General features: G+C 44.3%; 1 protein-coding gene across 1 annotated transcript in view; it reads left to right on the top strand.

The window, feature by feature from the left end:
* The window catches only part of LOC139690513 (homeotic protein antennapedia-like), a 306567-nt gene that overhangs the window by 273572 nt on the left and 19183 nt on the right, over nt 1-13812 (top strand). Inside the window, exon 2 of the mRNA XM_071587972.1 lies at nt 12527-13796. Coding sequence (XP_071444073.1) covers nt 13426-13796 — 371 coding nt within the window. The 5' untranslated portion in view covers nt 12527-13425. The remainder of the gene's footprint in view (nt 1-12526; nt 13797-13812) is intronic.

The following is a 13812-nucleotide window of genomic DNA, read 5'->3' as shown; positions in this document are numbered from 1 at the left end:
CACTCGTAGCAAACTATGAGTAACCAACGTGTGCAATGGAGAGAACGGAATTGGCCGTTTCAATTTAAGTTCGTATACAGGGGCCACTGTCTCGTTCCCGTTCCAATTTTCCAATTACCTCAGCCAGTTGCAGCCACGGGTCATCTGTTTGAGTTGGTGTGGGAGGGTGTCGGTGGTCTCGGACACAATTTAATTGCTTCAGCCGGAAAGGAAAAGTCAGGAAGCTATTAATAACAACTCAGAGCTGGGGAGAAACGGTGAGAAAACGACTACGCCTACTGGACGAGATATCTGGGAACCTATGCTATTTGAAATATTAATTACTCTGTTATTACGGTATTGTAGTGCATAGTTCAGCCCACTTAACTTTTTAATTTAATTGGAGATTGTAGCCAAATTCAGTCGTAAAGACATATATTCGTGAGTCATTAAATATTTTGCATGAATGTGGAAACATAAATGAGAAAGAGTTTTCCAACGTTATTGATTACATTACATTAGGGATAAATAAAGATGTATTGAAAATCTTAAGGTACTTTAATATATAGATTCATCATTAGCTAAAGCAGACCAGATCATCACAATGAAGGCACGTGAAAAGAAAGCTGTATTATATACCTTTATATAACAATTAGTCCAAAAATAGTCTCTCCTGAAAAAACGTAAAAACTCGATTTCTAGGTTATCCTGTAAAACTCTGTTTGAAAATAAAAATGCGTATACATAGCCACGGGTTAAATGGTTAATAATTCAAGAAATAAATTTCGAAAAGAGCTTTATATTTTTATGAATAGGAGTTTTTAAAGAATATTTAATATCTCGAAGTTCGGAAATCTTAAAATCTTGTCATTTCAATTTGGGGATCGAAATAAAATCTGAAAATTTTCCTAAGCATATTTCCAATATCATTTCTTCTTTCACATATACCTTCACCCCGTAAGTGCCCATTGGAGACAATTATTAAAGAGTGGGGGGAAAAGGAGAACTGGAAATCATATCTTGGTCAAAGTTCAGTTTAGCTAAAAGTATATTCAATAATTTACTTTTAATTTGCTCGTTCTCTTTTATATGAACAATTTACTTTGGAGCGGTGCATTGTTAACCAGAAAACCATTCTTCCTTTAATCAAATGTATACTATTTTTAAAATTTACATTGGTAACCTAAAATGAATATATACCTTTATCTAATGTGCATTTTAACTTTAATTAATTAAACATTGTACAGTTTACAGTACCAGTGTAATATTTAAGTTTTACGGATTTCATATATTGATGCCTAGCATTAGATAAGCAACAGGCCAATAGACCTTTAAGTACCTTGAAACCTCTCGTTAATATATCTATCCATCTTGGTGTATTTATTAAAATTTTCTTCATGTCCTGAACTTGAACAAAATAGTGGAAATTGTTATGCAGGGCACCATTACAATAATGATGGTTACACCGATGTTGAGCGTAAGATTTAAAATGCATCCTGATGAGATGCCACACTTACTAGTTCATAAACTGGTTGGCATATTTTAAGTGAATTTATCAGCATCGATAACCCTATCCTCTCGTTATAGTAAGAGATTTCTAACATATTTCGCCTCTAGGCATGAATCAGGTCTCCATTCGACCAAAAACAGAATTTATATCCTTCAAAGAAACCTTTAGGAGCATAATGATAGTTTCTAATAACCTTAGAGACGCGCTTGTATAAAAAAGCAGATCGATGGACTTCTGAAGAATAAGAGGAAGATTACAATACTGTGCCCGTCTCATCTGGAGGCGACGTAGGTGCGGCAACACTGCTTAGACCGGACCGTAAGTCTGCCATCCACTCGTTCCGGTAGTTGCCTTGATGAAAGACACTCGTAAGGTCCTCTCTCGGGGAGCAGCAGAAGTAGGTCGGAAGGCATTGAGAGGTTCGTTTTACCCGCGCGCTATTCGTGAGGAAAAACGCGATCTCCCTTTTACACTGTCCTCATGATCGTCCATGGTAAACGATGCATCGTTGTCATACATGCCTTACGCTGGCGGTATCTCAAAAGGGAATGAATCAAGAGGTACATCCATCGCCGGGTACGCGCGTGGCTCAGGTCGATAATTCTACGTATTTTTTCCTATCTTAATCATTGCCGGATCACACGTTCTTTCCTCCCTCGTGGCACCGAAGGAGGAGGAAGGGTTAGCCTCAGCGCGGACTTGGCGCCCAACCAACTAAACCATTGCCAAAATAACCTTAGGGACGTGAGCGATTTATAAAGCTTAAGTTGAAGAAGAGGCTCGTGAGGATCAGAAGTCATTTCACAGGATCCCCGGAAAGGATGAAGGCCAATTTCTAGGAGATATGGCTAAAAGTGACTCCATTAGATGAGATACCTTGTATTATTACCTCTTGTTCTAAAGCGTTTCGTATATAGCACCTCTATTTTATAAATTACTTTTAAAACTTTGTTTTTTGAGGATAAAGTGCTCATTTTAGCCCATTGTATGGAAAGCGTGATACACAGGGACCGATACTGATTGATACAGATGTGAAATATTTTCTTTGCCGACAGGCGCATTCAATTATGCCAGGTATTTAAACAAACAAAGCATATGGATGCCGCCTGGACCAAATCTTATTATTAATATCAAGGAAAAATTAAGCCAACGATACGGATATTTAGACAAGCTAGTGGCGACCGTAGAAGAGTGATCGCATTTGAGGAAAAATCAAAGAAGGAAACTAAAAAAGTACAATGAATTTCAAATAATCTTACAGTTATTATAGGCTAAGAATATCCGTTAATTTAAACAGTTGTTCTATTTTCCCAACTTATGATTGGTGAGTACTTCAACGTAAACGTGAAAATAATTCTGGAGAATTTGTCAATGTTGTTCACATCACCCTCATTGTTTTAGATGCCCTTTATCTAACAACTGAAAGAAATCATGAAACCCGTATGCACCATAATGATGGATTTTATTGAATCTCCAATCTGTTGCCTACATTGTTTCTTTCATATTTCCTCTACGGGTTAAATGGAAGAAGGGACCATTTGGTCTCAATTTCGCCCAAATAAAGACCTCTATCTATCTACGGGGGTTGTCGAGTATACTTAATTAGTTATACTTATTGAGTCACTATAATATTAAAGCTATTAATGTTAAGTTAACATTTAAAACTCTCAGGCCTCAAAGAATTTGCGAAGCAAAATTACCCTGGGTCACCCAAAGCGAAGGGTGACCCCGGGTAATACGATGAAGATTACCTCACAAGAGGAAGATACAATTTCCGAATGGTTAATTTAAATGCGTCTTCCACTTTAAGTTTCCCTCCAACCCCTCCTTGAAGCTCAAAGCAGATCCCGTCCTTTCCCCGGCTATGCTGAAAGCCACCCGACCGCCCACCCCCAACCAGAACCTCAACCACACATACGGCCACGGTGCTCGAGAGGAATCTCCACTGTTAGCGAAAACGTGTTGAACATCTGCCTCGGATGCAGTGGTGTGGGCACGCCGCCTCCTCTCTCTCCCTCTTCACTCATGCTCTTCCTTCTCTTCGTCCCCTCTTCCCTCTCTTCCTTGTCCTTCGAGTGATCCTCATCCATGTTAAACGCGCGACCGTAATGCATTTAGTATCGGTGCTCACAGCAGAGGCCATACCCCGGCTGCTGCTAGGGTGCGGCGGGGAACTGAGAGTAGAGGGAGAGAGGAAGAAGAGGAAATGGAGTCTGTGGAAGTGGTAATGAGGGATGGTGGTGGAGCTAAGAGGCGCGATATTTCCGACTCATTTCGAGGAACAGAAAGTCATTAAACTTTTTTCCGAAATCCTTCCGACCACCCCTAACGAATTCCATTGCTCTTTTCCCACGAGCTGAGTTGTTCTCCGCCTTTCTAAATTATTCCCAATATTATAATTCCCAATTGGTGGGACGATATCATTAAAATTGCTCGATTTTTTTAAGGGTTGACCATAGGAGGTTCCGGATTTGCGTGTGCCGCCTCTAGGCATGGTGGGTAATTTATTATTCCCTTCCTTCCCTGCTTGGCAGGGAGAAAAGCGGCGCATCTCCTGCCTTATACGGTCCATTCCCTCACATCCGTCTCCGTTTTGCATTCTGCCTTCCTCTACGGTCCCTTCACCCGCTCCTCTATGTGACCGCAGACGCCGGCAATAGCTCTTACCTACCCGCCGACACCCGCTCCCTTCTCCCAAAAACCATCATGCTTAGTTGTTCCTGCGGTTTATTTCTAGCTATCGCTCCTCTAAAAGACTGGCGAGGAAATGGGGAGAGCATTTGCTGCCTCTATGGTCCCGCATCATCGTCTTAATCGGGCAATGTGCATTGGCTTACTTACTCACTTAGCATTCATTGCCGTGAAGTATTGTACCCTGATTTCAGGTTGTACTATGTAGTATTTTAAATTGTCCCTGTAGAGTTTAGCAGTAATTTGATTTTGTTTGCATGATTTTGCATACTACCTGAGATAAATAATTATTAATATTTCAAATGTTAATAATAGTCGTTAGTCTCAACGTTTTATTTGGCCCGGTAAATAAACCACAAACGATTGATTATTTGCTAATAAGTATTTATTCTAATGTGTGTCACTATCTCGTCGAACTATGATTTTTGATGTATATATTATTTGGAATATTATATTATATATCATTGGAATGATAAATAATTAATAGTATAAAAATTATTTTTACGACCTTAAAAATTATAGATTCGCCAAAAATGTTCTATAATAATGTCGTTTATCTATCTCGGTGACCTCATTTTATGTATTTTTTCTCTCTCAATCCAATTTCTCATTTTATTTTATACAGTATCTCACTCTCATTTGTTTTATGCAGGAATTCATTTTTCCTATTATTTTAAAATATAGTGGTAATCGTGGGATCACGCCTGAAGAGTAAAGCCAAATTCCTTTCTCACTATCGTATTTTGCATCTAGTTCGCATATATCAGAGGAATGGGTGCGATAGGTGGTCTTCTAGTGAAAAGGTCGAGCGTTATCTAAATTTCTGTCAAATTTTTACTATACCGTAATGTCGATTTTTCTACTTTTTATTGTAAATTTCAATTCTTAAAATCTTTTTTGTTGTTATTGATTCAGTATCCCGGCAAATCTTGACTTAGCATGAGGATAAATTGGATCGAATCCATCAACATGCTTCCCGCTTCTTGCTCAACGCCTTATCTATTCTCGTGGCTACCTTCAAACGCATTCTCATTAAGGATGGCGAAAAATTGCTTAGAGACTTGAAAAACCTTTTTGTGAGAATAAATCGCTATTGGTGAAAACTTCCTCCATTGAAATTTGGACGAATGGCACGCGTGGTGACCCAGCCAGTTTTTGCCTTCGCATCTGCTACATCCTCGTCTTTGTTCCTTTTGTACATTCAAATGTTTCCATTGAACGACGCCTTCTCCCTTTATGTCCCTCGCCAAACGGTCGCGTCCGGGCAATGCCTCGTGGCCAGGAAGTCCTCAGAGATGGAAGGCAACCATTTGCGGTCCCTAAGGAAGATCCTCTTTGATTTGGGCTTCACTCATACCCTAAACCATCTTCTCTCACTCCCTCTCCTACCTCTCTGTTCTCCCAATTTTTCACAGTCCCACCACTGACGAAGGGCAAGAATCGTGTAACACGCCCAGGTGGAGACGAATAAACAAAAACTCGTAGCGAGTTTAGACATTTTTTGTATTGAGCATTTCTCTAGTGTCTACTCTGCTACAGCAGTACCTGTACGTACGGCCATTCATTATCATTGCGGTTTCAATTTCGACGAGGCCCAGAAATATAAATGATTCCAAGAGAAAATGCAATATTAAATATATATATAACACAGAGTATAAATTTCTTATGCATATAGGTCCATTTCCAAATGAATTTAAAGTGAAATAATTAGGAAATTTAGAGTCGTCTCTGATAATTATTTTTTTGAACCAAAGGAAGCATCCATTTTGAGAAAGAGTGTGTTTGACCAAGAGGACCTTTTTGTTTCACCTCTAAATTCCCTTTCCCCTCCTGCACTTTGGTTCTTATCATTCGTCAAAGTCGGGCAAAGCTCTGGCCTACACACCCTCACAACCCCCTATCCACAACACCGAAAGAGAGAAAGGAACCGAAACCTCCCCCTCCCACTTTGCTCTCCTTTCCCTGGTGCAGCCTCTCTCAACTGGAAGCCACCCCAAACCCTCCCATCCACCCATCCGTGCTCCCCCTTCCCCTTAGAAGCATCTAAAGACATCTCCTCAACCGAAACTCTTGCCACACTCGTTCCCTTCCTTCCATCTCCTCCTCTATCCCTTTTTCCCGCACACAGCCTCCACCCTCGCCAGCTCTTCAAGAATTCCCTCAACTGTCGCTCAAGCTGATTCGTGGGGGGGAGGGGAAGAGAGCGATAGGGCACCCTCTCTCTCTCTTCCTCCACCTTCCTCTCCCTCGTTTTCCTCCTCTCGTGATGCTTCCCTCTCTCCCTACTTGGCTCACTCTATCTTCCCAAGTCAGTGGCTCACTCGGAGTGGCTGCAGGAGCCACGGATTCGATCTCGTGGTGAGAAAACACGAAGAAGTTTGAGCATGCCGTCTAACAACTCGATGGCGCCTGCGTTGTGGTGTCGATTTCTTCGAAGCATTTGAATATATTATTCGGAAAGTTTCCTTCTTACATCGGTTCCGGCAGCGAAGCGCCGCTTCCAAAAAGGAGGTCCTTGTAGATAAAAATCGGTTCGCGGGAAGAGTCCTTTCGAGAAGGATTTATGGAGCGAGGAGGGGTATTCATGAGGGAATATCCTTTTCGTAGAAGGAGTTATTAATTCAGGTAGGTGGCGCGATGTGCCCGGCAAACGGAGCTATCTCACTCCGCCCCCTCTTTCCGCTTGCCTCTTATCCTCCCGATTCTTTTACTCACTTCACACCCGTCTCTCTACCCTTAAGGCTTCTTCTTTTTCCTTCACCCCTTCTTCTTCTCCTGCTGGGGAGAGACATCCCGCACCTTCCTTATCGCATTCCGACCTCCTTCCCCACCCGCACAACTATCCGCTCCCCTCCGATCGTTTATTACTCCTCCCACCTCGCTATTCACCGCTCGGTGGCCATGTGCGTGCGATATCCCGACGCCGACACGCTTGAATGGGCCGCCGCGGGATTGACGTGCTAGAGGCGCCTGGCGCGTGCGCAGTGTTTTCGCATGCGTTCCCCGCGATCCCGTCTCGTGAGAGCACTCGCCACCCTCCCTCCTCGGCACGCCAACCTCCATCAGCCAGAGTCCTCTCCTCCCGCCTTCCATGTTCCGAGCGACCCCCTTCTCATCCCTTCTCCCTTCCCCTCCACTAGCCTTCCTCATGGAACTCCACTCCGTCCTCCTTCTGCCTCCCAAGTGAGCATTTTATCGCTCCGAGCACGCTTCTGGGTTTTTCACGTGCTCCGCTTTTGTTCTTCTTTCTTTCTTTTTGTTTGGCGCCTCCGGACATGACCTTCCTCCTCTTTTCCGAAAGCCTCCCTAGACGAGTTGCACCGAGGGTGGGCGCGGACGTATGTGCCTTTCCATCCTCGGGAAGGGGGTGAACGAGTGCTGTAGAAGTGCGTCAGAGACATGTACCAATGGGTGTTAAGCGGGGCTATATAGTATTTTTAGGGCATTAGGGCGCTGAGAAAATCGCTTCTCCTGCTTCATTTTCCTCCCCATTCTCCCTTTGCTTCCTCTAAGAAGGTCGAATCTGAACCCGTCAAGTGTATTAAGGTCGTATTACAGAATAGGAGTTTTGATTGGAATAGTTGTTTTTATTTTTAATGTAAAAATGAACACGCTTGGAGGTCAGATGAAGAGATATCTATCTTTTTTGAATCCGCTATGGACACGTTTCTGACCATATTAAATTCCTCGGAATTAAATATTATGAAGGAAAATTTTTCCTTTTGCACACCGGGATATAGTCAGGCATGATTTTTTGAGCGTATAATAATAGGTTTCCAAAGTGCGAATTGTACTCATTCTGCTTCCTCTCAACACTTAGCATTTCTCTGGGAAAGCTCGCTGGCTTCACTTTTGACGATTGTGAGGTTTGCTCACCTTCTCTTTCCCTTGAAATCCCCTCTCGCCCTGGTCCTTTGTCGGAATGGGTCTCCGTTCCTTTGAAGCATGACGTGGTGACTGCCACGCCCTTTTCTCGACATCACATTTGCAAAATGTTTTCCCCGGGAGACCCTTCCCTGATCACCGCATTTAAAGCCACAAGCCTGTCTTTTAATATTTATGAGTTACTTTGAAAGAAACGCTGCGAACGCCCATCCCAAATTTTTTCAAGAGATGTGGTTGAATTTCTTTTTCATTATTTATTCTTAAACATAAGTTCTTTTTTTATAACCTTCATCAGAAAAAAATAACCACTATGTATATTTTACGGTAACCATCTCCCTTTAAATGAAACAAATTACGCCTTATTATATAACATTCTCGAAATGTAAATGAGAAAGGCTAACATTATGTATATTATCTCTACATTGGTAAAAAAATATATTTCCACGCATGATTATATCATCTGCATAGTATAAAGTTCAAAGTATTAAGTCAACAATTATCTCTCGATTTATGGCCGTGGAATTGCCATTTTCGAAAAGAAATATTTAAGAGAAGGGAAATTGTTTATACATAGGCATAATGTAAGTTTTTCAGAAGAGTTCAATTGATTTTCCAAATTAAAATTTGAAGAAATAAATATCTATGATTAGCAGTAAATATCTGCCATTGATGTAGACTGTAAATAAAAACTACGTAAAAATGACGTTTTTAAAAACTATTGACAAGTGTAGGCATCCCGCAGAAGATTTCCATTTCATATCTATCAGTTTGGATATGGAATCAAAACTATGACAAGTGAAACATTATGAGATATGCGTACCATAGTAAAAAACCCTATCCCACCTACTATCGGCAATCGCGAGAATTTGGATGATTCAGACGCCAAACGAGAAATGCTGGTGATCATAGAGCGCGTGCTGCGACTAACGTGTCCTTTGAAGGACAATCTCTTGATTTATTCCGAGAGCCTCTCGAAACGGCGATTTCGACGTCGTTTGAACTTCATTATGTTCGGTGAGTTTAGGGGAGGTTCTTGATTTCGGTCGAGTGGGGGTGGAGTGGGTGGTGAGAGGGTCTTTGGAGCGCTTGGAATACGGTGGGGGTGGACCCTTCTATCCCCAGCCCAGGGGCAGGCCCTGGGCTTCGGAATCGGACATGGGCGGATAGGGAGAGAGAGAATTCTGCTCCAGAGAGGAGACCTTAGGGGGAGGGGGGTTTAAGAGATTCATTGCCGGACAACGCAACACTCGCCAGCTCCTACATCGAATTCATTACCTCCACCACTCCTGATCTCAACCACTCCTCGATTCAACTTCCCTCCCCATCCCTTTTCCTCTCCCATACCCCACTTTCCAACTCCACCCCCTACCTGTCTCAATCATCCCTCTTGACTCCGCTTCCCTTCTCGCTCCACCGCTTGTCCGATATTCTCTTTATTCAAACTCAGTTTATAGGCGGCCAGGAGAACTATCTCTATCTTAATGGAAATCTAAAATCTACGCTCCGTTATTAATCGTTCTATCCGAGGTGAATATCCTCATAGGGGATCCCGTTCTAGTTGCCTTAGAACTTCTGCGATATTTTTGCTGCATAAGCTGTGTTTCGCCGTCTTTGGTAGCGAGCGAGATGGTTAGAAATATTTTTCAGATCTCGCTACAGAGTTTAATGGGATTTATAACATTTGATTAAACGCACAGTTTTTATGTAATCTTCCTAGCCTTGAGAGATTACTTTTTATTTGTGTTAACGAGGCAAATTCAAATGTTTTTATCATCGCCTTGGAAATATTTGGCTGAGAATAGACTTTTTAGATTGGAAGTTATTACTTTATATAAAAGAATGGAATAAATGTTTATTTTCTTCAATTCCTCCCTTCGTAAGTTTTTTCTCCGTCCCCATTACGTATTACATTTTAAATCTACCCCTCCACTAACCATTTAACTCATTTCTTACCGGTTATCTCCAATGCACTCAAAGTATAGCCTATTTCCAGAAGCTTTTGTTTTTAACCGCAACTTTTTTATTTTTAGTTGGAACTTTTTGTTTTTAGCAGGAACCTTTACAACTCGCGCTAGCGTTAGGTGGTTTGCCTGGTGAGTGGTCCTATTTTCCAAGTCTCGTCCTTCTGATGTTCTCAGCTCGCCTATTTTATTCCCAGAATCTCGTAAATGACTCGTGATTTTTTCCCCGGAAACTCATTCTTTGCGCTTTACGTAGGGCTCCCCTACTACCTCTCCACCCTCTCCTCATCGATCGCTCAACCCATCCCTTCCGCCCATAATCCTTCTTCTCACACGTGGTCCACCCCCTGTTTGCCACCTTCCTTGTCATGCATCATCGATTCACCCTCCGATTCCTTTTTTCCAAATTTCGCCCCTGAATTTCACCCTCGCCTTCAGCCTCAGCCGCGTCTCCCACCCGCACTGTGCTCCCCTTCCACCCGCCCCATCTCCCCTCGAGCCCCGCCCACTCCACCCCGCCCATCTCGTCCCTCCTCCTCCTTCCGCTCAAACGTCTACCTCCATCCCTCGCCTCCGCTCTCCCTCTCTTGCTCTTCTCCCTGATGTAGATACGCGTCGAGGTGGATTATCCGAACCTTCTGGCCATTGTTGGGAGGTCCGAAGGGTTTGCAATCCGGGCAATTCGTTATTCAGGCGAAAGTAAACCGACATGGGAAGGGTGAAGTTGGAGGAAGGATTGGGTGTGGTGGGGACTCCCGGAGGACGAGGGAGCGCGCAAACTTTTTTTTTGAAAATATAATATAAATCATTTGATTAGTACTCCTCGGGGGAAGTTTCAATAAAATATTTCTTGTTCTCGTGACACTTCAACCTTTTTTTCTCTCTTTTTTGTTAACCAAGGGCAATTAATTAGTATTTTAAGGGTTAAGATGTTGTGAAATCCTATCTGAAGTGTCACGCATTTTTGTATCCTGAGGGAATCCTTTATTTTAATCGTTCGTTAAAACTGATTGGTGAAATTGGTCATTCAAAATATTCAAAATCATTATTTGTTCATCTTTGTTGAGGCAGTATCTAACATGTCTTCTTCTCTCAGGGGAATAAATTATGAGTTAAAATTCTTTAACCATGTCTTTTGAATCCTCTTTCAACCAGATAGGTATACAATTTGCAATTTTTAATGTATACGTTGGAGTTATATCCAGCATTTTATATTACCTCTGCTTAAACATCCCTCAAACTTTTGGGCCAGGATTTTAAATGGATAGGTATGATTTGGTACCGTTTTCGGGTTCGAAAGGCAGCGGCTGCTGAAGACACGCATGCAGCTGACCGTAGTTAAGGGAGTTTTTGAGTAATGTGTGGTACCGGCAGAATCAAACACTTCTATCACCGCGCTTAAGTCCCTCCGTCAAGATTTTTTGTGGGAAATGCGGAAGTTCTTCCACGGGGATTTATTTTTACCCAACGCATTTCCACTGGGGAGGATGGAAAATTGCCCAAGACTCACGTCACGGTTGAACTTGAGCAAAGGATATTGGAGAGAAGGGAAGGAGGAGGATGTGAATGGGAGGGAGCGGAATGGATGCAGAGAGAATGATCTCTGATTATTGACACTTCAGATCTAGTAGGAAACACACGGTACCATGTGCCCACCGTGAAAGGGAGCGATATGTATTTGTCATCGGACAGATATCCTCGGGACGATAGGGACAAAAACATGGTGAAGTGGGGGGGGCGGCGAAGGTCGCTATGGTGGAGAGGGGGGCCAGAGGGGGGGTAGTAGAGAACACTCATATGGGGCAGAACAACGTAAGTGGTGAAGGTTTTCCTCTTATACTGTTCTTTGGGAACTTGCGAGGGTCGAAGTGCACATGCCAAATTTCACCCCTCGGGCGATGCTTGGGCGAAACCAATATGTACACTGCGGTTCCTTTGCGGCATCTTTTTTTTCTGTGCGGCCACAAGGAAGAGAGGATGGTAGGAAAAAGAGAGAGTAGGTCCGAGTGTTTTCGGAAAGGATCCTCGTCCTCATCCGCGGCACGGATGGCGGGACCGCTCGGTATTTTTTTTTATCCGCCGTTCGCCCGCGCGCCCACCGTCACCCCTTCTCGAATACTATTCATGTATGGGAGATGTTCGCGGCTGCCATCGAGTGATGGGGAAGGGAAAGACTTGGAAAAAAACACACATGACGCGCATTATATGAATGGCCACCGCGTGCCGACTCCACATCACAAGAGGTCTCCGGAGATTTTTTATTTCGCACGTTTTTTTTACTTATTCTCTATGCTATGGTGTGTTTGAGGATGGGAGGGGGCGGTTCTATGAGGAGGGTGTTGGTGGGAAGATCGCAGGAGGAGAGGGGATATGTTTGTGGGAAGAGTTTAGAGGATCAGGCTTCGTGGCACCAGGAGCCGTCGCCCTCCGCCGCCACTTCCTTCTGTCCGATTCTTGTCTCCCTTGTTTGATTTTTTTCTCTTTCTCTCGTTCCGTGCAGGGGCGGATGCCACCGGAATCTCGTCGGGAGGAGGGATCTTCACTGCTCGCCTCTTCCGCCGCTTCCAATCGTCCCAGTTCACCGTCCCGGAATCCCTCGTCGTGGGTGCGAGGAGGTAAGGCGAGGGGAAGGCGGCGCGCGCCAGCGAGCACGTCCAGCACCACCATCGCCCGGTCCGTCGAGCACCACCGCCGAAGACCACCGGCGGGCTCTCGATAGCCCAGGAGGGAGATACTCCCGAAAAAACCTCCTCCCCATTGATATTTTTCCCACCAATTCCCTCTCAACCCCCACCCCCACACAACGCCAGTGCTGTATATTACGAGAGTGTGTGTCGAAGATCTTCTCGAGTGTCTGAAAGTGTTCTGCAAGTTGCAAATCCCGAGGATGCTACTTGACTAAAGAGGGAAGTTAATTTTGATTAGAAAAGTTAGAGGGGGTATAAAAAACTGTGACGGTCAATCACGTTTTAGTGAGCGATCAGTCCGTTCTCGCTAGTTTTCTTCATTGGAAAAGTCGACCATTTTTTTAAAAAGAGCAGAAGAAATTATTTTTCTCCATAGTTCGATCTTGTGCAGATTTGAAAGGAAATACGTCGGTAACTGTGTTTTTATTATCTAGGTCTCCCAAAACATAACGGCATCCTCTCCGAAAGCTGTTGTGTTAAGGGTGTTGGTCTGGGAAAGTGTGCAATAAATATTTCTTCATTAAGAATCCGATAGCCGTCGAAAAATTTTAAGGGAAGTTATTTAAGCCAAAGACAATCACCCCTCTCAAGGGGGTCAGAGCGAAAATCGCATAATTTTCTAGGTTTGGGAGAAGGCGTATAGGGTCCACACTTGGGCCAAGTTTTCTTCGCTGCGAAAGTGTAAATTAAAAACCGGTCCAAGCTGGAGAGCATGAGTTCATATTTCGCCAACTCCTACATCCCCGACCTGCGGAACGGCACCCCAGATCACTATGCCGCCGCACAGGTCAACACCCCGGACCCCTCTTGCGGCGACCCCAGCCTGCGGCAGGGGATCCCGCACCATTACGGTGGGCCCCCGGCCGCCGGCCAGCCCCCACCCGGGATGCCGCCCTACCCGCGCTTCCCGCCGTACGACCGGCTGGGCTACTACGGGACTCAGGGCCCCGGGGGTGGAGGCGGCGGCGGCGGCGGAGGAGGGGTCGTCAATCCCATGGTGGACAGTCAGGGGGTTGGCGTGGGCGGCGGGGGTGGGTATCGTCCCAACTCACCTGGGGCGATGGCGGCGGCGGGCCACATGCCCCCCCAGCACGGACCC

This window comes from Hetaerina americana, unplaced genomic scaffold (assembly GCF_022747635.1).
Source record: "Hetaerina americana unplaced genomic scaffold, ioHetAmer1.1.p SCAF_3, whole genome shotgun sequence".
Taxonomy (NCBI): domain Eukaryota; kingdom Metazoa; phylum Arthropoda; class Insecta; order Odonata; family Calopterygidae; genus Hetaerina; species Hetaerina americana.
Note: the sequence above shows the minus strand (reverse complement) of the source record. Positions and strands in the feature narration are given on the sequence as shown.